General features: G+C 37.1%; 1 protein-coding gene and 2 pseudogenes across 7 annotated transcripts in view; 1 reads left to right on the top strand and 2 right to left on the bottom strand.

The window, feature by feature from the left end:
• The window catches only part of Cfap54 (cilia and flagella associated protein 54), a 248,380-nt gene that overhangs the window by 197,629 nt on the left and 26,591 nt on the right, over positions 1-24,160 (bottom strand). For 5 of the 6 annotated variants that reach the window (XM_069990518.1, XM_069990555.1, XM_069990527.1 and 2 more), the window contains exons 6-15: positions 22,028-22,171; positions 19,201-19,314; positions 18,976-19,077; positions 16,752-16,950; positions 12,586-12,764; positions 12,336-12,501; positions 11,091-11,179; positions 9,081-9,215; positions 7,742-7,892; positions 5,999-6,075 (exon numbers count right to left, since the gene is read on the bottom strand). In XM_069990518.1, coding sequence (XP_069846619.1) covers positions 5,999-6,075; positions 7,742-7,892; positions 9,081-9,215; positions 11,091-11,179; positions 12,336-12,501; positions 12,586-12,764; positions 16,752-16,950; positions 18,976-19,077; positions 19,201-19,314; positions 22,028-22,171 — 1,356 coding nt within the window. The remainder of the gene's footprint in view (positions 1-5,998; positions 6,076-7,741; positions 7,893-9,080; positions 9,216-11,090; positions 11,180-12,335; positions 12,502-12,585; positions 12,765-16,751; positions 16,951-18,975; positions 19,078-19,200; positions 19,315-22,027; positions 22,172-24,160) is intronic. The other variant, XM_069990546.1, reaches the window with a different exon arrangement.
• On the bottom strand, positions 4,099-5,201 carry LOC138835925 (MKI67 FHA domain-interacting nucleolar phosphoprotein pseudogene; annotated as a pseudogene).
• Positions 13,754-14,500, top strand: LOC138805665 (metaxin-2 pseudogene; annotated as a pseudogene). Its single transcript, XR_011365615.1, has one exon. The product of XR_011365615.1 is annotated as a metaxin-2 pseudogene (transcript).

The following is a 24,160-nucleotide window of genomic DNA, read 5'->3' as shown; positions in this document are numbered from 1 at the left end:
TCTTCATCATCATCACTGCTAACATTTTATTAAAATATGCTCTAACAAGGGGAAAATGCTTTACATAGACTGCTTTTTTTATTGTCATAGCATTATAGGCTAGACACTCATTAGTAGACCATTCATTAGTAAACCATCTATTGAAGAAACAGATGCTATACATTTAGCAACATTTTGAGTAGGTTTACGTAATGTAATCCTAGTAGTACTTCATATATTTTTCAAATAGCTTGTATATAGGCAAGATACATAATTTATTCCATATACAGACTCTGGTAGGTGAGCATACAGATTTGGACCCTCCCTGCAATAATAAACTGTCAGTCATTTTCCTACTTTTCCCTTCTCCAGGTAGGTTAGAAAACTCTTGAGATGCAGAGCTCTGTGTAAAACACATAACACAAAGAAACTACTAGATGCCAGGTGCTATTTTCTAAAATATTACCAATATTTCACTTAAACAAGGTAAGTACCCCCAGGTCAGTTGAGCAGGCTCTGAACTTTAGGGTTTGTCATTCACATGGTTGCCATCACAGACTTTATTTTCATTCTGACAATTTCTGCTGTAACTTGTCTGGAGGAGATGTCTTTTTCTGATTTAAATAACAGCAATGGCTTCTAAATGGTCTTTAGTTTCTTTGTTGTAGCAAATTTTATACATTCATTTAGTGGCTTTAACTGCCAGAAAATTACTATCTCAAAGGCAGAGATACGGGGATAGACTCCATCTCCATCTGAACACAATGGTACAGCAGCCTACCATCCCCAGGGACAAGGGGAAACAAAATAGGAGGACTACATCCCAGATTGGCCCAAGCAAATAATGGCAGACTGTAATTTAAAAATAACCAATTCAAAAAGGGGTTGGAGACATGTGCAAGACCCTAAATTCAATCCCAGTACTGCCAAAAAGAAAAAAATCCATTTCAAGCCAAATCTAACACTTGAGAAATTGCACTAGGAATCCTATTCTTGCTCTATGATACCTCAGAGAATACAAGCTAGCCACTAAACCAGTGAGTCTCAAACTTCAGTGTGCTTAGGAATCTACCTGAAGAACATTTAAAAGAAGCTCATACTTGGGCTGGGAATGTGGCTTAGTGGTAGAGTGCTTGCCTAGCATGCATGAAGCCCTGGGTTTGATTCCTCAGTACCACATACACAGAAAAAGCCAGAAGTGGTGCTGTGGGTTAAATGGTAGAGTACTAGCCCTGAGCAAAAGAAGCTCAGAGACAGTGCCCAGGCCCAGAGTTCAAGCCCCAGGACTGACTAAAAAAAAAAAGAAGAAGAAGCTCATACTTGAAATTAAAATTGGATGTCTGGAGTGAGAAATGGCAAGCTGTATAATTTAAGAAGCTCTTAGAAAAAAAAATGGTCAGACAACCATCTCTTATGCAGTTAATCTCTGCTCCCAATTTGAGGTTTCTCAAAACTAACTCTCTTCAGAGGAGATAATACCACATAAAGAACTCAACTTTGTATTATTGAGAACATAATTAGAAGATGAACATTAACCTGAGTAAGTAAATTTAGAATAGATTCCTCCGCTAGTACTACAACACATTCATAAAGTCATTTGATTAATATCTAGTGTTTTAGGACTTCATTGATACCAAGTATGGCAGAAGTCTGGGTGAAATGATTCTTCAAAAGAATTATAAATTGAGGTGGGTGCTGGTGGCTTACACCAATAAATCCTAGCTACTCAGGAGTCTGTGATCTGAGGATCATGGTTCAAAGCCAGCCCAGGAAAGAAAGTCCATGAGACACTTACCTACAATTAACTAAAAAGCTGGAAGTGGAGCTGTGGCTCAAGTTACAGAGTGCTAGCCTTGAGCGAAAGAGCCCAGGAATAGTATCTAGCCCTTAGTTCAATCCCCAGGACTCGGATGAAAAGAAAAATTGCCCTTTATTCTTATATTTCAAAGGACTGTCACAAATAAAGATAATGGGGTAAGTAGCATATTATAAAAGACCAATAAAAGTTATTCAGGCCAGGCACTGGTGGCTCACGCCTGTAATCCTAGCTACTCAGGAGGCTGAGATCTGAGGATCATGGTTCAAAGCCAGCCCAGGCAGGAAAGCCCGTGAGACTCTTATCTGTAATAAACCACTAGAACACTGAAGTGGCGCTGTGCTCAAGCAGTAGAGAACTGGCCTTGAGCTGAAGAGTGCAGGGATAACACCCAAAACTAGAGTGCAAGCCCCACGACCAACAACAACAAAAAAGTTATTCAGATATGTATTTAAAATATATTTAAGCTTGTTTACAACTATTAAAACTGACCAAGGAAACCAACTGAAATAGTTTTGGGAAGAGGGAAGGGAGAGAGAGAGGGGGTGAGGCTGATTGGAACGTAATAAAATCTTCCTCTGTATAACTAACATTAGCTTGAAAGTATCTTTTATATAAATACCCTACAGGTTTTTATAATTAGTATAGTGGCTAAAAGCATGGGCCTTGAAGATAAAACACCTGAATTCAAATCCCTTATCTAACTCTTCCTGGGTGACTTTTAAGTTGCATGTAGCAAAAATGAAGAATATGTTTACCTAAATCAACTGGGTTGGATCTCACTGAAAGTGAAAATATACTATACTCAAAAGTATAGTATACCAAAAGTAAAAAGTATGAAAATATTTATATACATAGAAAAATGGCAAAACAATATTCTGTACTGCTTGGAAACATACACATACGTAATAAAAATATCAAGATACCTGGAATTTATCATCAACATCATAAATTATATATTGGAAAGTAATTAGTCCTAGGTGGAGGACAGGCAATGAAATGCAACCAGGAGAGGAGTGAAGGATGTAAGTATTTTCTTCAAGGCTGTCCCTCTGTATCCTGAGTTCCACATCCATGGATTTAGTAGATCACAGATGAAAAAATTTGTGGAAAAATATGTCTATACTGAACATGTGCAGACATCTTCTTATCATTACTTCTTAAACAATTTAATGAGTGAGGGTCAGTGGTGAACTAAGGCTGAGTCCATCCAATGTTCCATAACTGTTCAAAGTACATTTTTTGCAGTACAAATAGTAAAATTTTAATGAATCCCAATGAGCAAATATAAACATACCTCAACAAGTGAAGAAGATACTTGGCATTATTCTTGAAAGCTTCGAGGCCCTACTTGTACAGAAGTAATCTGTAGAAAAACTATTCACTGCTTATTGAATCTCAAATTCTATAGATGATTTATAATGGTAATCTCAAATACCTACAGCCCACCAGAAACTAATTTAACATTCTTGGTGAAAATATTTCATTTCTAAACTTGTATTAACCCTGAACTGTCTTCTCATTCTTCATGTGATTTAATTTCTTTTAGTTACCTGGTATGAGAAGTTTGAGATACACAGTCCATTACAATGGCCAGGGATCACCTTGGTGGTCCAGTGATCCCTCTATGCTAACTAAGGGGGATACGTGGTCAGAAACAAGAGAGCTGGGCAGACGGGGTGAGCCCCTCTCCTGCAGGTTAAGATGCACCCCTCTAATTCTATAGTGCAGAGTAGTCAAATTACTTTTTTAAAAAAATTGGCATGTAGAATGAATCATGTTGAGCGAGGTAAGCCAAGAATGAAGAGACAAACAGTACCTGGTCTCCCTGATAAGTGGATGCTAAATCCAAAATGTTAGGTGATATGACAAAGAACTCCCACTCATCTGATTGAACCACTACTAAATATCCCCATGCTGCTGATCACATATATGGTATATAACATGTGAGCACCGTTATATATTACAGACTGTGATAGACAATTTGCTCCAGGAAAGTTAGAATGAACTTGTGACTTTAAATGAGCATCATTATTCCACAATACTGTGAATTTCCGGAAATTATGTAATCACTTAATCACAATCAAAAAAAAAAAAAAAAGAACCTCGGGGAAGGGAGGGAAGGAGGGGATGGTAGGGGGAAAACAATGGAGGGGGTAACAATGTTCAAGAGGAAGTGTACTCATTACCTCACTCATGTAACTGTAACCCTCTGTATAGTATCTTTACAATAAAAAAAACTGGCATGAACAATTATCTTTTTTTCTCCCAAACTTGCATTGAGAGTTGCATTTCACTGTACATCATATAAAACAGTCAGCCCTTATAAGACATGCTCTGCATAATGCATTCAGAATCAGATTGTTTTTTCTTCGTCTTCGTCTTTTTTTCCCTGACTGTGCAGGGGTTGGAGTCTCTTTTATTTCCTCATTCACACTGGATACAGGTTGTTTAAAAAGGGTTTCATCATCTTTACCACTCAGTTCAGCCACTTCTGATTTTCGTTTCTCAAAAAATGTTGGTGTACAAACTGGGGTGGGGCCCTTGCTATCCACAGGCTTCTCAGGGCTGCTTTCTGAATCAACTTTGTCTTCTCCTTAGGCACACTTGAACCCTTTCTCTTAGATATAATCAATGAAAGAAAACTATAATCAATTCCATTTGCTGCTAATTTCTTCCTGAATAAGGTTTCTTTCCTTTTAAATCGCACTTCCATCTGCATCTTTTGTGTAAAATTCCTGCACTGATTATAGGGCTTTACTGCTGGGTATGTGGGCTAATGTAATGCAATATTCCATTCTTTAAAAAGTTCTTCTTGTATTTTTTCTCGTGGCATAAAACGATACACTAGCATTCTCCCACCACAAAGGTAGTTGTCCATGGTGTCAGCAACTATCTTGGCTACCTCCTCAGATTCAAATTCCACAAACGCGTAGCCTCTGCTATTTCCAGTCCTTTTACTTCAGGACAGATTAAATCTTGTAATAGTGCCAAACTGGGAGAAATAAGTATGGATCTGATTTTCATAAATTGCTTTAGGTAGGTGGCCCACAAAGATCACTCCAGGAGTAAGATTGTCTTGCTTTTTCTGCTTGGTAATGCGTCGGTGAACCTGCTCCTTCTGAAACTGGAAATCGTCGTGCAGGTTCAGCAACAGAATCCACACTGTGGAAGCAACGAAGGCCGCCCTCTCGAAAATGCGCAAGCTCAAAGTACATTTTAATCAGTGACTGTATTAGTTACGTTTGCATTGCTGTGGCCAAACACTTGAGAAAACAACTTAGAGAATGAAAGATTTATTTGAGCTCCCAGCTTAAAGGGTTCATTCCATGGTTACTTGGCCTCATGTGTTTGGCCGGAACATCATGATGAGGGAGGAAGCGTAAGGTAGAGAAGCTTCCATCATGGTGGACAGGAGAAAGACACGGAGAAGAAGGAGATATAGTCCCAAGGATTCTCCCCCAGTGACCTTCTTCCTCCAGTCAGACCTCCAAAAAGTCTCAGAACACCCCAAAACTGTGCCATCAGCTGGTACCAACTAATCAACACATGAGACTGTGAGGAATATTCCACATTCAAACCATAATAGATAAGCATTCATTCGATCTGCCGGAGGCATAGACTGAATAAAACACTGTTCCCTCTATAAATCCATTAATCGCAATATATTCAAAATACTAGTGATAATGTAACTGTAAATCCTTTTATGCCATTTTTATCTACTTTTAATTTTTTTTCTAGCATAAAGGCAAAAGGTAGGAAAACAGCTCAGAAACCATAGGTTCTTAAACTTTATTCACAATTATTTTTATAATGAGCTATTATATATTTGATATTTGAAATGTTGTTATTTAAAAATAAAAATTCATGGAGCTTTTTTGTTGTTCTTGTTTACTTTTTGTTCCAGTACTGAGGCTTGAACTCAGGACCTGGGTGCTTTCCCTTAGTTGTTTGGGTTTTTTTTTTCCTCACTCTACAACTTGAGTCCTGCCTCCACTTCTAGCTTTTGAACTGGAGATAAGAATCTCACGGACTTTCCTGCACAAGCTAGCTTTGAACCATGATCTTCAGATCTCAACCTCCTGAGCAGATAGGATTACAGGTGTGAACCACTAGCAACTCATAAATTTATGTTTTTAATTATTTTTCAATTTTTTCAATAATTATTTTAATTATTTTTAATTCTGTAACATGTTAGTTTACCTTTAGTATTGAAATACCTTCTGGGATCCCTTTTGGGGTTCCAGAAAGTTCCTCATTTCCTCTTTTTGTAGATGTACCTGGAAAACAAAGGAGAATGGGATGGAAGAAGAGAGGAAGGGAAAAAAGGAGAAAAGTTGGAAGAGAAGAAAAAGAAAATAGGAGAGGAAGAAGCAAAGAAAAGCAGAGAAACAGAGGAAAGGAAAATAAATATCAAAATCATTTAAAATGTTATACTAAGTTGATTGCCTTTTTAATTCTTAAATGCCAGAAATGATTTAACACTAGAATTTGACCAAATACCAAATTGTTTCTTTTATGTAATTTTTTTTTGTTAAGCAGCCTAAAAAATCTTGTTTATCAACGAAGTGATATCATGGTAGAGATTAGTCTTCCAATATATTCTAGAAAGTCTATTTTGAAACATCCAGAAAAAAAATAGCAAAGAAGCCTAATGAATTTAGGAAAATATAAGAGAAGTTTAACCTAAATTAGAAGAATATAAATTATAAATATTTATATAGCAATGCTAAATTCTCTATTTTAAAATGTTTAATAATTCAAACTAAACAATGTATTATTTAACAAATAATAAAATAAATATATTTTAGACTACCATAAATAAACATAAAATAATGATTTGGGACTTATGTTTTATGTGTCAATACACATTACTAAGAATAACATCCTCAGAGAAATTTAAATGTTAAAATAAAAACATCCCCTTTTGACATCAATACAGAAGTTTTCAAATTTATAAATAGATCACCTCTGTATATAATAAACATTTAACAAAGAATCACTGGCTTAAATTGTACTTACTCCAGCTATAATTAAACAGTATAAAACAATCGTTTTCAAAAGTAACTAGTACATGAAACAGAAAAAACTGAATAACTTTTTGTTTCCAGTAATTAGTAATCTAGAAAAGTTATCCTAACTGGAGAAAAACTGGAAAATATTTTGTTTTAATCTACAAACTAAGAAGATAGTAAAAATAATAATAAATACAGGGCAAAGATCTTGAGTAGAGAACCTGCCTAGATCCTGGGAAGGAGTCCATAGAGTATAGAACAGTGTAGAAGCTATTCTTAACTAGGAGCTATGTTCTAAAAAGGGAAAAGAAGCTGAATGATGCTTTGACAACTATGAGGGACTAGGTTAGCAGAAAATTAGGTGAGGAAAGGATAAAATGGAGATTAAATGTGAAAGAACATTGATCCAAGTGTCCAGCAAGAATCAATGGTTAAGTTCTTTCTTCATGAAGCAGTCATAGACCTGAAAAATGGAAGAGATCAAAAGATTTTAAAAAAATAAAAATAAAAGGAGGGAAAAAAAGAATGGTGAGGGAAAAACAGAAGTCAGTGGTAATTAGGAATGAAGAAGAGGAACATGAATGAGGAGAAAGTAAAGTTCTGTCTGCCATTGAACCACAGAGCGCATAACCTTCTTAAAATGTACCTGTTTAACACTGTGTCCTCTAGTTCTGAAAAAAAATCATCAGTGAATCATGATATTGAAAGGCTTAGATTTCTTTTTTTTTTGAATTTTAATTTTTATTGATGGACAGAGGGGTAACAGTTACTTAGGTAATGAATACATATATTTTTGAACAGTGTCATCTCTTCCCTTGTTAAAAAGCTTAGTTTTCATGATTGGAAGTTTTCTTATATTCTAATTTATGTTTACCTATTTCTATTTATGCAGATATACATTAATAATCTTATTTTTCATCTAATATTTTACCTGGAGATTTTTTAAATTTCCTTTTGGGGATTCCAAAACATTCTAATATTTCACATAATCGTAATGTGACCTCTGCCATCACCACAATATCAATCCCTTCCACTTTACAGGAATGAATCACTTCACTTATCTGCCACAGAAGATAAACCCACTAAAAAGAGAAAACACATTGAAAGAAAGTTTAAAATGTATTACATTGTACTGAGTCAGATTTTTTTCAAAGCAGTTCTTCCTTGACTTCACCATCTTCCATTCTTGAAGTATTACATAGACTTCTCATTAATACACCTTAATGATTAGTAATACAAAATGATCCTAAAAATATGCCATTTTGGAAGTGGCGCTGTGGCTCAACTGACAGAGCACTCACCTAGAGCTGAAGAGCTCAGGGACGGTGCCCAAGCCCAGAGTTCAAACCCCACAACCAACAACAAATATATATATATATATATATATATATATATATATATATATGCCATTCAACAAACTCATTTATGTACATTCATAAACAAGATCTGTTTGTTTATCTACTATCTTTCTATATCACCAAAAATTATCTGCCTTCTCAAAGTTCTTATCTTCCTTTTAAGGCAATTGTATTTAGTCACTATCAAAGTCCTCTGAATTCATGAGGAATTAAGTATAGGTTTCAGGCTCCAATCTATACGCTTATAAATTGACATCAATATGTATATCTGCAAAGCTTAGCATGTGAAGCCAACCAACTACTCTTAGTAGATCTAAAATGATAAAAAAAAATCATAAGTTGGCTAAATATAGGTTGAAAGTTCAGACATATGCAAACTAGTATAGCTAATTTTAGAAAGCTCAGAATCATTGGAGCTGAAATATTACTAAAATAATATCTCATGTGTTTTTGTGTTATAATATCAGATATTGAGCTATTATGCTTTCCCTTTCCCATGAAATTAAATGTAAATATATTATTATAAAGTAAAAACTAAATTCCTTAAAAAATTAACTTACTTATTTGGCTTCTATATTTTTAATCCTCCTGACAAATTTATCCAAGTTCATATGACCTTAGCCACACACTTATTCACTGCTTTAAAATTGAAATATTCTTCTACTCCCTACAACCAAATTGGTGCTGGGGTACAGAAACACACCTTGAAATAAAAGCTTGCTCAGCACTACAAAGACTATCTTCTTAACATCTATATCTGCAATGGTAAGTTTTACTCAAGTAGATTAAACAGAAGAAATCTAGCTTGGAAATTTGTATCACAATTTGAATTAACAACAAAGGAAGGAAGGAAGGAGAGAGGGAGAGAGGGAGGGAGGGAGGGAGGGAAGGAGGGAAATAAAAAAGTATTACTTTGTTAGTGCTGATTTTCTGAATGTATTTTACATAGTCATATTTGGACACATTGATCTTCTGAATTCCTACTTTGCATTTCTGCCACAGGAGCATTAACATGTCCACAATGATTTCTTTATCAGGCTGAACACTCTGAAAATGAAATTAAGTAACTAATAAGAAGATATATAGATATATAGATATATGTCAGTGTATGTCAGGCAACACTCTGGGCTTTATTGTTAATTATATGTGCCAATTTATTTATCATCCCTCACATAAACTCAACAAGGCACTTAACAGTACTATATCTTCCATTTACATATGAGTAACATGAAACACAAGGAAATGATATGATTGTTCCATGGACAAAATAACTAGAAAGTTGCACATCCAACACATTCAAATCTAATGGCCTAGTTCAAGTCCTTACTCTCAGACAATACTCTATACATGTGCTACTTCTGTCTAAAAAAAAAAATCCAAAAAAAGAAAGAAAAGTTCCAAGTATTTTTAGACATATATGTAAACCCATAAGTCAATCAGACTCTCAGATTGACTCATATTGTTCTCTTTTAAAGTTCTTGTATTAAAGTAATAAAGAATTGGGAGTGGGAAGGAGAAATACTAGTAACCTAAGAGAGTAGAGATCTGAGAAGGTACCTCAGCAAGGAAGACAGGCATAAACTGGACAGAACTTCACTCCCTGTACCAACAGATGATCCCCAATAAGTGTTTCCCCTTTCCAGACAAAATTATTTGGCTCATTTGAAAAGAACTGAATTATACAAAGGTAAGAATTACACTTAACATATACCAAAATTTTGAGTTCCTTCACACAGCTCTAAGACTTCATTTGATATGCATGTCATACTTTAGTACCATGTTTGGGAACATAACACAGATCAGACTTCAAGAAATGTTTACTGAGCTAAACTAAGATACATATAATATTTTTTAAAACTTATAGATGAAAGATCCTTAGTCTTTTCAGCCTTGTTATTTTTATTAATTTTCCCACTATGCTAATTACATTGCTGTTAAATATTTTTCTCTCAAAACTTAAATACCTGCTAAATGTATTCTAATAAACAAGGAAGAAATGAAAAAATGTAGAAGAGACAAATTTTTATTCCCCTTCACTGTATCTCACTTACATGGACAAATGTCCACATAATATACTCTATAATTGTGGATTCCAAGCTTTTCACATAACAATAAAACCAAATTTTCAAATGAAATTCCACCAGAACTCCAGTGTAACATATAAAACTTCAAGGAACAGACTAGGGTGCCCTGCTCAAAGCTGGACTTCTGAGGAAGATCAGAAAAGTCCCATGAACCCCTGCAATACAGTTTTAAAACCAGTGCATGGGCTGACAGCATAGATCAGTGTCAGAGTACTTGCCTCCGCATGGACTCAAGGCTGCAGGTTCCATCCTCAGTATCACCATAAAAAGAATGCATAAATACATAAAACTGTACTCTACTAGTTTTACCTAAAGCACTCACATCTATGTACAGGTCATTTCTAAATACTAGCCATTCATCATGTGCAAAGCAATATCCAGTATTAACCAGGGTCTGTGGTCATAGGCTGTAAAGCCCTTCATCATTAGAAGTACAACTAGCCCACCACCTGCCCCAAAAGAGCAATGGATTGACACCCAAGTGATGACAATAATAAAAAGAAACATAAAATATCAGCCCAAGTACAAATTCTGTGATATCTTTTTTTTTTTTTGGGTCCGGTCGTGGGGCCTGAACTCTGGGCCTGGGCACTGTCCCTCAGCTCTTCAGCTCAAGGCTAGCACTCTACCACTTGAGCCACAGCGCCACTTCCGGCTTTTTTCTGTTTGCTTATGTGGTGCTGAGGAATCGAACCCAGGGCCTCAGGCATGCAAGGCAAGTGCTCTACCACTGAGCCACCTTCCCAGCCCCCCAAATTCTGTAATATCTTAAATCTGTCTTTAGCTGAGTGATAACTTCCTTCCACACTAATATGTTACTCAAAGTTCACTAACTCACCTTTGAAGAAGAGTCACAGACACAGAAATGCAAGATTGCTGCAGCCTGAAAAATGTCTTCTAAAGAGCCACTATTTCCCAGGTAAGTTTCTGCATTTTAAAAAGCAGAAGAATATGGGGGAAATCCATTAGGAAATGCCAGATATAAAAGAAACAGAAAACACAGAAATTCTATAAAACAGACATAAATGATAACTGGGAAAATACCACATAAACAAGATAACTTAAATACTTCTGTATGAAAACTAATCTAAGTAGCTCTACTCCGATTAAAATAGTCTGTTATAATTAATCCATAACATGTATGCCAACAATATTCAAAGAGAAACTGAAGAGCATTATAATTTTAAAGTACATATAAAATGTGGCAATGAAAAAAGTAATAAAATTACTTATTCAGAAATCAGAGAAAAAATGCATACCATTACTTGATACAAATTGTTATCTGCAATTGAGCAACTGTATAATAACATGTGAAACATTAAAACACAGAATTTGATGTTGGTATAATTTGGGGAGGAGAAGGGAAAAAACAATTTTTTTAAATAGGAATACAGGTAGACCCATTGCAATAAGAGATGTACAAGATGTTATGTTGAAAAATGAACTTTACAACTTTTGGCAGGGGGCACGATGGGAAGGGATGGGAAGGAGAAACAAAGGAGGAGGCAACAAGGCTTGATAAGAAATGTACTCATTACCTTGCCCATGTAATTGTAACTCCTCTGTATGGTATTTTCACAATAAAAAAAGAATTAAATAATTTTCACTAGTCTAAAAAGTAGACCATATTTCTAATTACATAGACAGTATCTTTTGAATTCTTTAAATTCTGGAAGGAAAAATACTGCATCTAAAAAGAGAAGGTAGGCCACCCAACAGCCCATTACTAAAGTGAACTGATGCCTCTTGCCTTTGCACATACAGCCCCTAGGCTTTACAGTTACCTCAACAAGACAACCGCTTAGTATAACCTTATTACTCTACTCTAAACTGTCAACAGAATAAAATGCATAATCTTTACAAGGTACAGAAACCCCATTACTTGGCTCCCAGATGTTTCCATGCTTGTTACCTAATACATTCCCCAGCTCCACTACCTCCCCCAATACACATCCTAACCTTGCCTTCAGTCACCAAATACATTCTTGCCTTTAGGCCTTTGTACCTCCTGTTCCTTCTCACTAGAATAAGCATATTTTATGAATTAAAACAAAATACTTCAAACAGGTAAAGAAATACTTACCACTATTAGTAAACTTTTTAAAATACATATGAATGGGATGTCCTTCTTTATCATTTTCCAAAGGCAAAATCAACCCTTTGTTTCTCTTGACATTGATTAGTGGTTCTATTGCAATCAGAAGAATTAAGTCTTTCTCTGCTTTCTTTGACTCTGGATCATTCTCCTTCTGAGAGAAGATATCCCCCAAGTTAATTAGCAACTCAGTACCATTTTAACAAAACAAAAAATCATGAATGGTGTTGCCTGTTACCTCCAGAGAAAGAAGAAGTTGTACAGCTGAGGATTCAAATAAACTCCATTCTTCATAAGTAAAAGCTAATTTTATAAATTTCAGAGCAGCATCCAGAGAAATCACATTTTTCTTCTCTACCATGCACTCCAGCAGTGATATTCTGGGAAACTCAAGCTTTCCACTTGTACCAATATTTGCTATGAAAAAAAAAGGAGAGAGATATGAAAATCATCCATGCAAAGAAATACTTACAAAATATAAATATCAGACACTACCAGACTCTAAGGCAACAAGAGCAAATTGGTAAGCATGATCCCTTTCTTCACTGAGACCAGATACATGACCAAACCAGAAATATAAGTGGACAAATACAGGATACTGTGGGAGCAAGTAGGAAGGACCCAACAGAGATTTGAGGGAGGGTGAAAATCTAGTCAAGAATAGCTACCAGAAGAAGCATGGACACTCAACATGTAATTACCAACAGTTATTTGTTGTTAACTGCTCATAGTTGTTACCATTACTTCCCAAATGAGGTGGCTACATGTAGACTGGGAACTCAGGGAAGAGATCTAAAATAAGGACATAGCTTTTAGAGTCATCATTATGTATATCAATAGTAAATGGTACAATCAGCCATAAACATCCTGAGAACACCAACATTTAAGAGTCTATTTTCCTCTCTATTATGAACTCCAGCAGCAAAGTTCTGAAAAAAGGGTACATGCTACTTGGGAGGCTAAAACAGAAAAAATTGTGGGTCAAGATCAGCCTGGGCAAAAAAAACCATGAGATTCCTAGTCCATCAATAACTGGGCGTGGTAGTGTGTCATCCTAGATAAGATCATAATGATCATGGCTCCAAAATAATTGGGGCAGAAAAGTCCATGCTATTCAATTTTAATGGAAGAAGTTGTGTTTGGTAGCTGTGCCTGTCATCCCAACTACTACAAGAAGCCTAAAATGGCCTATCATGGTCCAGGCATACCCAGGAAGTAATCAAGGAAAATCCTATCTCAAAAATAATGACTACAGGGGGCGGAAGTTCCCCAGCGCCCAAGTGGTTTCGGTGAGTCTGAGCCGAAGCCCGGCCAGACTTGTGCTCTGCCCGGAGCCGTGGAGGTTGCGCAGGAGAGCGCCAGGGTTGCAGAGAGCCAGCAGCCAGGCGCGGGGCTCCCCGGCCCACATGTCTCTGGTGGCGGAAGCCTTAGTTTCGCAGATGGCAGCTACAGAACCTTGGCCAGAAAATGCTACATTATATCAGCAACTGAAAGGGGAACAAATTTTGCTTTCTGATAATGCAGCTTCTCTTGCTGTGCAGACCTTTTTGCCGATGTGTAATTTGCCTATAAAAGTGGTTTGTAGGGCAAATGTAGAATATATGTCTCCATCTGGGTCATTCATTGTCTTAGTGATGGATTGGATGATGTCCAAAAAGCAGAAATGAAAGCTTATATGGAATTATTCAACAATATGCTTTTGACTGCAGAGTTGTATCTTCAGTGGTGTGATGAAGCTACAGTAGAGGAGATTACTCATTCTAGGTATGGGTCTCCTTACCCATGGCCTCTGAATCATATTTTGACCTACCAGACACAGTGGGAAGTCAAACATAAGATGAAAGCTATTGGATGGGGCAACAAGACCCTGGACCAGGTCTTAGAAGATGTAGACCAGTGCTGTCAAGCTCTTTCTCAAAGACTGGGAACACAACCATATTTCTTCAACATGAAACCTACTTAACTTGATGCCCTGGTATTTGGGCATCTGTACACCATTCTCACCACTCGACTGACCAATGATGAACTTTCTGAGAAAGTGAAAAACTATAGTAACCTCCTTGCTTTCTGTCGAAGAATTGAACAGCACTACCTTGAAGATCGTGGTCGATGCAGATTGTCTTAGAATTACATTTTAATATAGTTATTTTTAAAATAACTGGAAACATGTTTTACTTGAATGTTATAATAGACATTGGAATCAGAATTTTAAAGCCAAAAACACTGTTCTTTTGCATCCTCACAACAAATAATGTATCCTATATGTATTCTTTATACTCTTCCTGTGTATACATTGTTAATTTCCAATTGTCTCATTTGATGTATTATACTCTAAATCTTATAAGCATATGAAAATAAAGTTTAAACAACTGTAAAAAAAAAAAAGTAATGACTACAGAAAAGGTCTAGAAAGCATAGCTCAGTACAGAGCACCTGCCTATGGAAGCCCAAGACCTGATTTCAAACCCCAGTACCACAAACAGAGAGAACAGGGGTGGGTATGGAGGGAGAAAAGGCTCAAAAGAGTGTTGAGAAAGAAGTCATAGAATCACACAATACAGAGAGTACAAAAAGATAACTGAAGTGACTAAGCAATAAAGAGAATTGCTCTTTGTATTCTCAGTAGCATGGTAGATACATTAGGCTTTCTGATATACAATAGAAGAAAAGATTGAGAACTTTGAAAAACAAAATCTGGTTGTACATATAGACATAGAGAGAGGAAGGTGAAAAATGACATGGAGTAAAGGAACTGCTTGGAGAAATTAAGCTTGGAAAGATCAAGGAGAAGGGAGAAGGCACAAAAGAAAAATCCCTTCCATTTTAATAACAGGTGTTGGAAAGAACAAAGATAGATGAGGGTAAGTTTTGGGTTTTGAGTGAAAGAATTCAAGGAACTTCTGTGTGGAGAAATGAACCCAAACTGGCCCAGCTCCCTGCCTTTGGACACACACACACACACACACACACACACACACACACACACACACACACACACACACACACACACACACACACACACACACACACACACACACACACACACACACACACACACACACACACACACACACACAAATATACACACCACAGAACTTGACTAAAGCTATATAATGTATGGTCTAGCTTTTCACCTCTTCCAAGTAGACTTCTCAGCCAAATTGGCTATCACAAGGCAATAGAAGATAAGCTTATGAAGGACAAAGACACTAAATGCAAAGCATCTTCAAAGAATAGCCACAAATTCAACAGAAAAATGGAAGACAGGGAAGGAGAACTGAGACACAAGTGTCTCTTGGCAGCCTTTCTCCCAAACAAGGTCCAGAGCAAGGCAGCAGAAGTACTAAACACGAGTATTATTTCAAATAACTAGCCTCTGCCTCAGAAGTTTTATTCCAAAAGCAAAGGGTAGCTGAAAATAGATCAACATTCAAAGTCTCTCACCACATTCATAGAAATAAAAGAGAAATGATTTGATCAATGAAATAAATCCAAAATTCAACAACTAGGCAGAATTAAAAACCAAGGTTCAAAGCCAGCCTGGGTAGGAAAGTCCTCAAGCATCTTAACTCCATTTTTGGCTCAACTATGGCTCAAGTGGTAGAGAGTTAGCCTTGAGCAAAAAAGCTCAGGGACAGCTCCAAGGTGCTGAGATCAAGCCCCAGGACCAGCACAAAAAAAAAAACTGAATAATTACACAAGCTAACAAACAAAACCATCTTGGAAATCAAAGATCAAAGATACTTTCTTCACCTGAAAAATATATCTATAAAAACTGCTTTAGCAAACATCTTAACTAATGATAAAATGTTGAAAGTTTTCTGTTTGAGATTTAAAAAATGAGACAAAGATAAATGCTGTCATCATCTTTCCCATGTGTTTATTAGAGATCCCATCTAGCACAATAAGTAACAGAAAACAGGCAAGAAATAACAGGAAAAAGGAAATTTAAAAGGGTAAGAATTTGAAAGAAGTATAATTATCATTACCCACAGATTATTATATACCCATAAAATACAAAAAAAAATCTACAAATAAACAGTTTAAATTATCAATTGCCATTAGCAAGGTTAATACATAAACTGGATATGGGGTTGACAGTGCTATTTTGTTTTGCTTTGTTTTTCAGGTGGAATTTCACACTTTTTATGTAGGACAGCTTCAGACTATAATCCTTCTACATATGCCTCCCATGTAGCTGAGATTACACAAATGAATCATTCTACCCAGCTTGTTTGTTGAGATGAGAGTCTCACGGACTTTTCACTCAGGTTGGCCTTAGACAACAATCCTCCTAATCTCTGCCTCCCAAATAGTGAGGGTTAGAGGTGTGTGTTAAACCATCCAACATTTTTTTTCATATACACTATTTTGTTATAAAATGATATCTTATCGTTTATTTACCTACAAAGAGTTCTTTTCCTGCTATAAACAGTTCTGTAACAACATCTCGAAGCTCCACTTCATCAGTAGCAAAAGGTCCAGTTTGCAGTACTCGCCTATTTGAATCAGAAAGAGCTTCCAAGACGGCCAGAAACCGGGATGCAGTGCTGTCAAACAACTCTTCCAGTAGCCGTTCTGTAAGAGTTCGTGGCCACGAATTCTAGAGTGCAAAAAAATCAGTCCATTTTTCAAAGATAATATATGACCATGAAAAGTAAGGTATAGTTAACTAATGCTAACACAAATAGTACTTATATTAACAATCAGATGGGGCCTTAAGGGTTTTTTTCATTTCTTTCTTTCAGTAGTACTGGGGAGTGAATTCAGGGTTTTGTACTTGCTAGAAAGGTACTTTACAACTTGAGCCATGCTCTCAACCCTTTCTGCTTTAGGCATTTTTCAAAATAGGGTATTCCATAATCCCAGGTTGGTCTAGACAACAATTCTATTTATATTACCTAAATAGATGGGGATGACATGTTCAGCTTTTTCTGTTGAGATCCTTTAATCTCTCTTTCTGGATATAAGGGTTCTTCTAAGATCAGTTAAAATAGAGATTTAAAAGTAGTTAAATTGGCTAGGCATTGGTGGCTCACTCCTGTAAAAGTCAGGACTGTGACTCAAGCTTTTCCTACATTCCACTGTACTTGACAACACAGATATTCAGTATGTGATAGTTGAATGAAAGAGTAAAAATAAGCAATTATGATAGCTAATATTTATTAAGAACCTACTCTGTTCCAAAGACCTCTTAAGGGTTTTATATATAACATTTAATCCCTCTAACATGATTTCCTTCTTCAAACTTAACACAAAACATAGTTATTTTGTTTATTATGTAGTATTAGTCAGCTTTCTTGTCAGTATGACAGTATGACTGACAACAGCTCAGGGAAGAGGGATTTATTATGGCCCACTGTTTCAGTGGTGGTGTTTGAGCAGAACATAGTGGCAAAAGTATATGGCAGAGAATCTCCCTCACCTCATGGTGGACAGGAAGAAGGGTAAGGAAGGGACCAGTGACTGTCTGTGTATAATGTCCAACAACATACCACTAGTGGCCTAATTTCTTCAGCTCGGCTCCATATCCTCAAATTCCCAGAACCTCTCAAAATAGTGTCACAAGCTGAGGACCAGGTATTCAAAACATAAGCCTTTGGGGCAGTAATTTCAACCTTTATTTTCCTTATCTGAAGGAGATAAGCACTAAACCACATGATTTCAAAATTTTTCTCTGGGTTCTAAAGCTCAGCAACTCTTATATCAGAATCTTCTCCTCTATCTCCCCACTTCATTTACATTTTCAGTCCCTTTATAGAAGCTCAGGAAAAAGAGAGCTGATGGCCATGAAGGAGTCAGGGACAGCTTAAGTTAGACAGAGAACTGGGCCTTGAGGGACACTGAGCTCAAAATGGGGAGGGCAAGGCCAGGAGAAAAGGGTAGTAGCACCTCATAGGGATATCTGTCTCATTCCATTTTCTAAGACAGTCATTAACAGTTCTCCAAATAGGCCTGTGGTTGGGAGGGGCCATGTAAGAAGAGACTTATGATACTTCCTGGCTCCTGTGAGACACTCCAGAATTCACTCTCTCCTTCAGCAGAAAGACTAGTATTTGCTGATTGAGACTGTTCCCCAGCCTGGCTCTGAGCAGCTTTGAGCACAGTTCCCTGATAACTCCCCTAGCATCTGACCCCAGAGAGAAATAAATTTTTTTAAGCCACCTGAAGTGTGTGGTTGTCTGTTGCTTCAGTACAACTTAGTTCCTAGACGCTCTCATGGGGCAACCTGAAGTTGATGAGAAGGGGTGCTTCTACCTCTCTCCAACCTCAAAACTAGCACTAGACAAGCATAGACAAGGCCAGTGCATACCTACTCAGAAAATTGTTCATTGGCAAGGGCCTGTTCCTTCAAGCCATTCCAGATTCTCTAGTTAACCTATAATTTCTTAACATGATGTCCCTTTAACATGGCAAAATTGCATTTGTATAAGATATGGAAAGGCTTAAAGAAAGGGATGAAGTGAGGCCATATCCTAAGTGGGGAAAGTTTCTTCTATGATTGTTCACTAGTGTAGAAAAGTGGAAGCAGGGTTTAATCACTAATAGCTATGCTCAAAAGACACTACTGAGTAATAGAAACAGACTACAAAAGGAGTCACAAGTAGAGAAGACTTTTTAGGCTTACACTTTGTATTTCCTTTAGGTTAAGTCTTATCTTTGGTCTAAACAAAACTTTGTTTTTTCTTCGAGATTCAAATACTCCTCTTTTGAAGATCATCACTGCCATCTGTCTCAAAGAGAAGAAATACAAACCAGGTTACAACAGGGAGCACTTCTCAGCTACCAATATCAAGCATTTCATCAGTGATGGGGTGCAGTCAATCTCAGTAACTTCATAAAAATTTTATACCTTTAATGTAGCCTCTCTATAATATCTTCTGGATTCTTCCTGAGACATTGAAGAGCTCATCAATTCCAACTGTCTTAACTCATCAATTTTAGCTAAAGCACGCCGAGCGAATGCCTGTGTGCAATTAAAATGTTTATTCATAATAAGTTGGAATATAGTATTAAAAATGTATAAAGCAATAAGCTTTGTTGTCTTAGACATTTGCTGATTTAATGTGCAAATTAGACCACCAGCTGATGCTGACTTCTTTTAACATGATAGTTCTCCAGGCTATCATTTCTTATAAGCACCATTAAACTCTATAAATCTAAAGTTAAACTGTCAAGACTAACTTGATGAATGCTTATACTTACACACACACACACACACACACACACACACAATATATATATATATATATATATATATATATATATATATATATATATATATACACTCACATGAGCTTCTAAAACTCTAACCTTCCTAGCATAATATGCTGGATAACTTATTCGACTATTCATACAGTGACCACTATGCTATGAGGGTCTTAAAAAGCTTTATTTAATTTTGAATTCCCAATACCCAACATACAGGAAGTAACTAATAAATATCTAAGGGAGGGAGGAAGGAAAGCTTGCATATTTAATCATTTCATTCATTTAATCAATCATTGCTATACAGTAATTCTCTACAGATATTACCAGAAGTTCAAAAGAGCTGTTGGTATAATTTGTGGAGGGGAAGGGAAAAACAAATTGCTTAAATAGGGATACATTGCAACAATGAGACATACAAGTCGTTATGTCGGAAAACGAACTTTACAACTTTGGTGGGGGAGGAGGAGGGTTGGGTGGGGGGAGGGGGCAGGGGAAGGATGGGATGGGAAGGGGAAACAAAGGAGGAGGCTACAATGCTTGATAAGAAATGTACTCATTATCTTGCTCATGTAATTATAATCCCTCTATACAGTATTTTCACAATAAAAAAGAAATTGTGTAATTTGTTTTGCCATTTCTTTGAAATAGTTATAGTTTCTTTGAATAATTTTGTTATCTTTTAATAGGTTCACAAAGAAGTTGACATTCACCAAAGCAGTTTATGAATATAGTGCCTTTTGATCAGTGTCTCCCCTTTCAACATTCTCACCTCTCCCAACCCACCCCTTCTCTTACTTTACTTAATTTTTAGGTTATGTATTGAATTTTTGCCAGCTAACAAAGCATTTTATGTATACAGTGCATCTTGATCTGTGTCAACAATTCAACATCTTCACCCCCACATCGGTCTCCCCTTCCCTTATATTTCTAACTCTGTGGTATATACAATGAAATCTTGCCTGCAGTGTTCCCCCTTCCCCTCTTCATTCTTCTACTCCTCTCCTCGTGGCCCCACCCTCCCCTCTTGAAAGTACTCTTTGTAGCACTTATTTTGTTGGGCTTTGACTTATCTTTTTAAAGAATTATACCAGTTGAGCTAGAATGTGTCTATAAATCTATAAGTAAATATACTGGGTGGCAAACAAGTGGTTACAAATGAATTAAGTAGAAGAGACTCTATGAAGAACTCAAATATTTATGTTTTTTTATGAAAATGTTTTCAAAGCCACCACAATATTAACACGTATGAATAGTAAATTTTCTTATGAGGAAGAACCCCATCAGAATTGAATGACTAGAACTACATAGAAATCACCTGGGCTGGGAAGGTGGCTCAGTGGTAGAGCGCTTGCCTTGCATGCATGAGGCCCTGGGTTCGATTCCTCAGCATCACATAAGCAAAAAGAAAAAAAAGCCAGAAGTGGCGCTGTGGCTCAAGTGGTGGAGCGCTAGCCTTGAGCTGAAGAGCTGAGGGACAGCGCCTAGGCCCAGAGTTCAGGCCCACGACCAGACCCCCCCCAAAAAAAATCACCTCCACTTATAACTTAAACAGATATAGTAAAGTGTGCCACCTCTAATGTCCCAAAGCTTTACATGGTGAGCATTGTTAGAGTATGTCCCAGGCTACAAAGGATTCCATGAAGGTTGAATTCAACTATTTTCCTGCCTGTGGACCTCTACCATCTAATCCTTCAGAATTAGTCCAGTCAGGAAAAACCAAATGTAAGGCATGATTAATGGGCTAAGTGATTTATTTATGGCTGTGAGCAGGATCTGAGAAGGTATTTTTACAGCTGTGGAGGCTGTGTCCTGTATAACACTCGCAGCCAGAGGGCTGAGTGAAGGGCAAATGCCAACTTGCCAGCCCCTTACACCAAATCATGCATGCCCCCCAGGACAGAGATGTGTTGGCCCAAATGAAAAGGGTTTCTATTTCTGGTTTTCACTAAAGTCCCATTCATTAACCAAGCTAGTACTACATCTTATAAAGTATCCTTTTAATTTACACATAGAATTTGTAAAAGCTAATAGAAGCCACTGCCAAGTTGTATTTCAAGTATATAGTCTCATAGATGAGGAAAAGACAAGAGGAAATAAGGAGAGACAGAATGCAACAATTGGTGAATGGAAGCAGAGAAAAGGCAAGGTAAAGTATAATAGGTAGCAGAGTACCAAAACTGAACAGGAAAAGAAGGTGGCTTACCTGTAAGAACAAAATAAGGAAAGAAAGGCACTAGAAATCATGTTCAGAGAATGAGGAAGGAGGTAGAAGCTAAGAGAATAAAAGAGAGAGCAGAGATATACCCATAATGGAAAGGTCAAGCAAATTTCTTCACCTAAGGCCTGGAATTGTTGACGTTGCTTCCTTTCAGTTATTTGGTTGTTTTTTGAATTTGTTTCCTTGGGACATCTAAAGGAGAAAATGCTCTATTTCGGATGTTGGAACCTCCAAGTGAAAAGGCACATACCTCACCATGAATGCCAGCCTGGCAGTCATAGTAGCATTGACAAACAGCTGTATAAAGAGTAGTTCTCCACGTCAAGTACCTGACAGACAGGAGTGGGACTGAGGACTCCATGCATATGCTAGCCCACAGCAGGTATTCTAGGGCCTGTGAAGCAAAGGTCACAATTAAATATGTTCATTTCTTAAGCTAGCAATGGTGACTCTATTCAATATCATCAAATTCTAAGTCAAGAGAAAATTAATATTTTAAAGTAAAGAATAATTGAGAGAATTTTGAATTTCAACTTAGCCATTTTAGAGCATCTTCTTGGATCTGAAAGTCACTCTGTGAACTCAGCTCATTTTTATTCATATTTATCAAATGCTAACAGATGCCTAGGACCTAATGCCAATGACACGATGGTTATTAGTTGGCCACTGTGTTATTCTGGTATAGGAGGGTGGGGGAAATGGAAAAGGATTACTTTGTCTTAGAAACAAAGATTTAAATCAAATAAAATCATGTTTCAAAAGTTCCATTTCAGAGTTTCTTTAGACCTCAATTTTCTCATCTGTATAGTAGATAACTTATCCCATCACAGCAGTGTTGCTATGGAGAAAGAGATGATATATGTGATGTGCTAAAATGGTATTTGGCACACTGTAAGCACACTGAATATGGTGTTTATTCCCAGGCTATGGTTGTAAACAGAAGAGAGGTTTTCAAGGAACAATTAAACAAGGAGAAGGATTGTGACATTATTGCTCTGTCTGTAGGAACAGATTAATAGCTACTCTCCACTTGGATGGCTTTTCCCTACAAATCCATTGGTTTTTCTTTTTTTTAATCTATTCTTCTCTCAAGCCATAGACAGTAAAACACTATTTAGCTACATGTATTCTGCAAGTAAGTTTTTAATTTTTTTCCTTTGAAAACATTCCAAAGATCAAAAATTATTTGGATTATATTGCTTTTGAATTGATGAATATGCCCCACATATGATCCGCATATTATTGTAAGAATCACATCATCATTGGTGGTTCACGTCTGTAATCTTAGCTACTCAGAAGATTGAGATCTAAGGATCTTGATTCGAAGCCAGCCCAGGCAGAAAAGTCAGCACGCCTCTTATCTCCAACTAACCACCAGAAAACTGGAAATGGAGCTGTGGCTCAAAGTGGTAGAGTACTTGCCTTGAGCAAAAGAGCTCAGGGACAGTACCCAGACCCTGAGTTCAAGCCAGGAAGGAAGGAAGGAAAGAAGGAAGGAAGGAAGGAAGGAAGGAAGGAAGGAAGGAAGGAAGGAAGGAAGGAGAGAAGGAGGGAAGGAGGGAAGGAGGGAAGGAGGGAGGGAGGGAGGGAGGGAATAAAACACAACAAAGGTGGGATAAATGTTTTTGAATGTCAAATTCTAAGTTCTATTAATGGCTAAAACAGCCCCAACCAAATATGTTCTCATGTGTCTCCCTAGCCTGCTAAGCCAACTCACTTGTTCCTCTTCTTTGCTTTCGCCACTCTCCTTTTCTTCTATACCTCCTCATACCTCCCCTTCAACACCCTCATGGTTACCTTTCTAAAACAGGAATCAGGTTGTGGCACTCTTGTGCTTAAGTCACTTCTTTTTTTTTTATTGTGAGAATATCGTACAGAGAAGTTACAATTACATGGGCAAGATAATGAGTACATTTCTTATCAAGCATTGTTGCCTCCTCTTTGTTTCCCCTTCCCATCCCTTCCCATACTCCTCCCCTCCCCCCACCCGATCCTCCCCCCACCCCCCACCAAAGTTGTTAAGTTCGTTTTTCGCCATAACGACTTGTACATCTCATTGTTGCAATGGGTCCACCTGTATCCCTGGCTCCATATTGCTTGTGTGATAAAGTACAACCCTTTGTTAAAGCATGCAAAGGCCCACTATGACCTTGCTACTACCCTTCCTTTTGACCCTGCATATGTCAAAGGACTTTCTATTCCACAGATGTGTGGAATCTTATCCAGATGTGTGCTTTGACTTACTGTAATCTATCGCTATAACACTCTCTCTCTGCATCTGTCCTATAAAACTAACTGAAAACCTACCTCCACTGCTAATAGTAGTGGTTGCTTTGGACAATTTACTTAACTCCATGAACCTCAAAGTTCATCTGAAAAACAA

This window comes from Dipodomys merriami, unplaced genomic scaffold (assembly GCF_024711535.1).
Source record: "Dipodomys merriami isolate MVZ:Mamm:240054 unplaced genomic scaffold, mDipMer1.0.p SCAF_10, whole genome shotgun sequence".
NCBI classification, from domain to species: domain Eukaryota; kingdom Metazoa; phylum Chordata; class Mammalia; order Rodentia; family Heteromyidae; genus Dipodomys; species Dipodomys merriami.
Note: the sequence above shows the minus strand (reverse complement) of the source record. Positions and strands in the feature narration are given on the sequence as shown.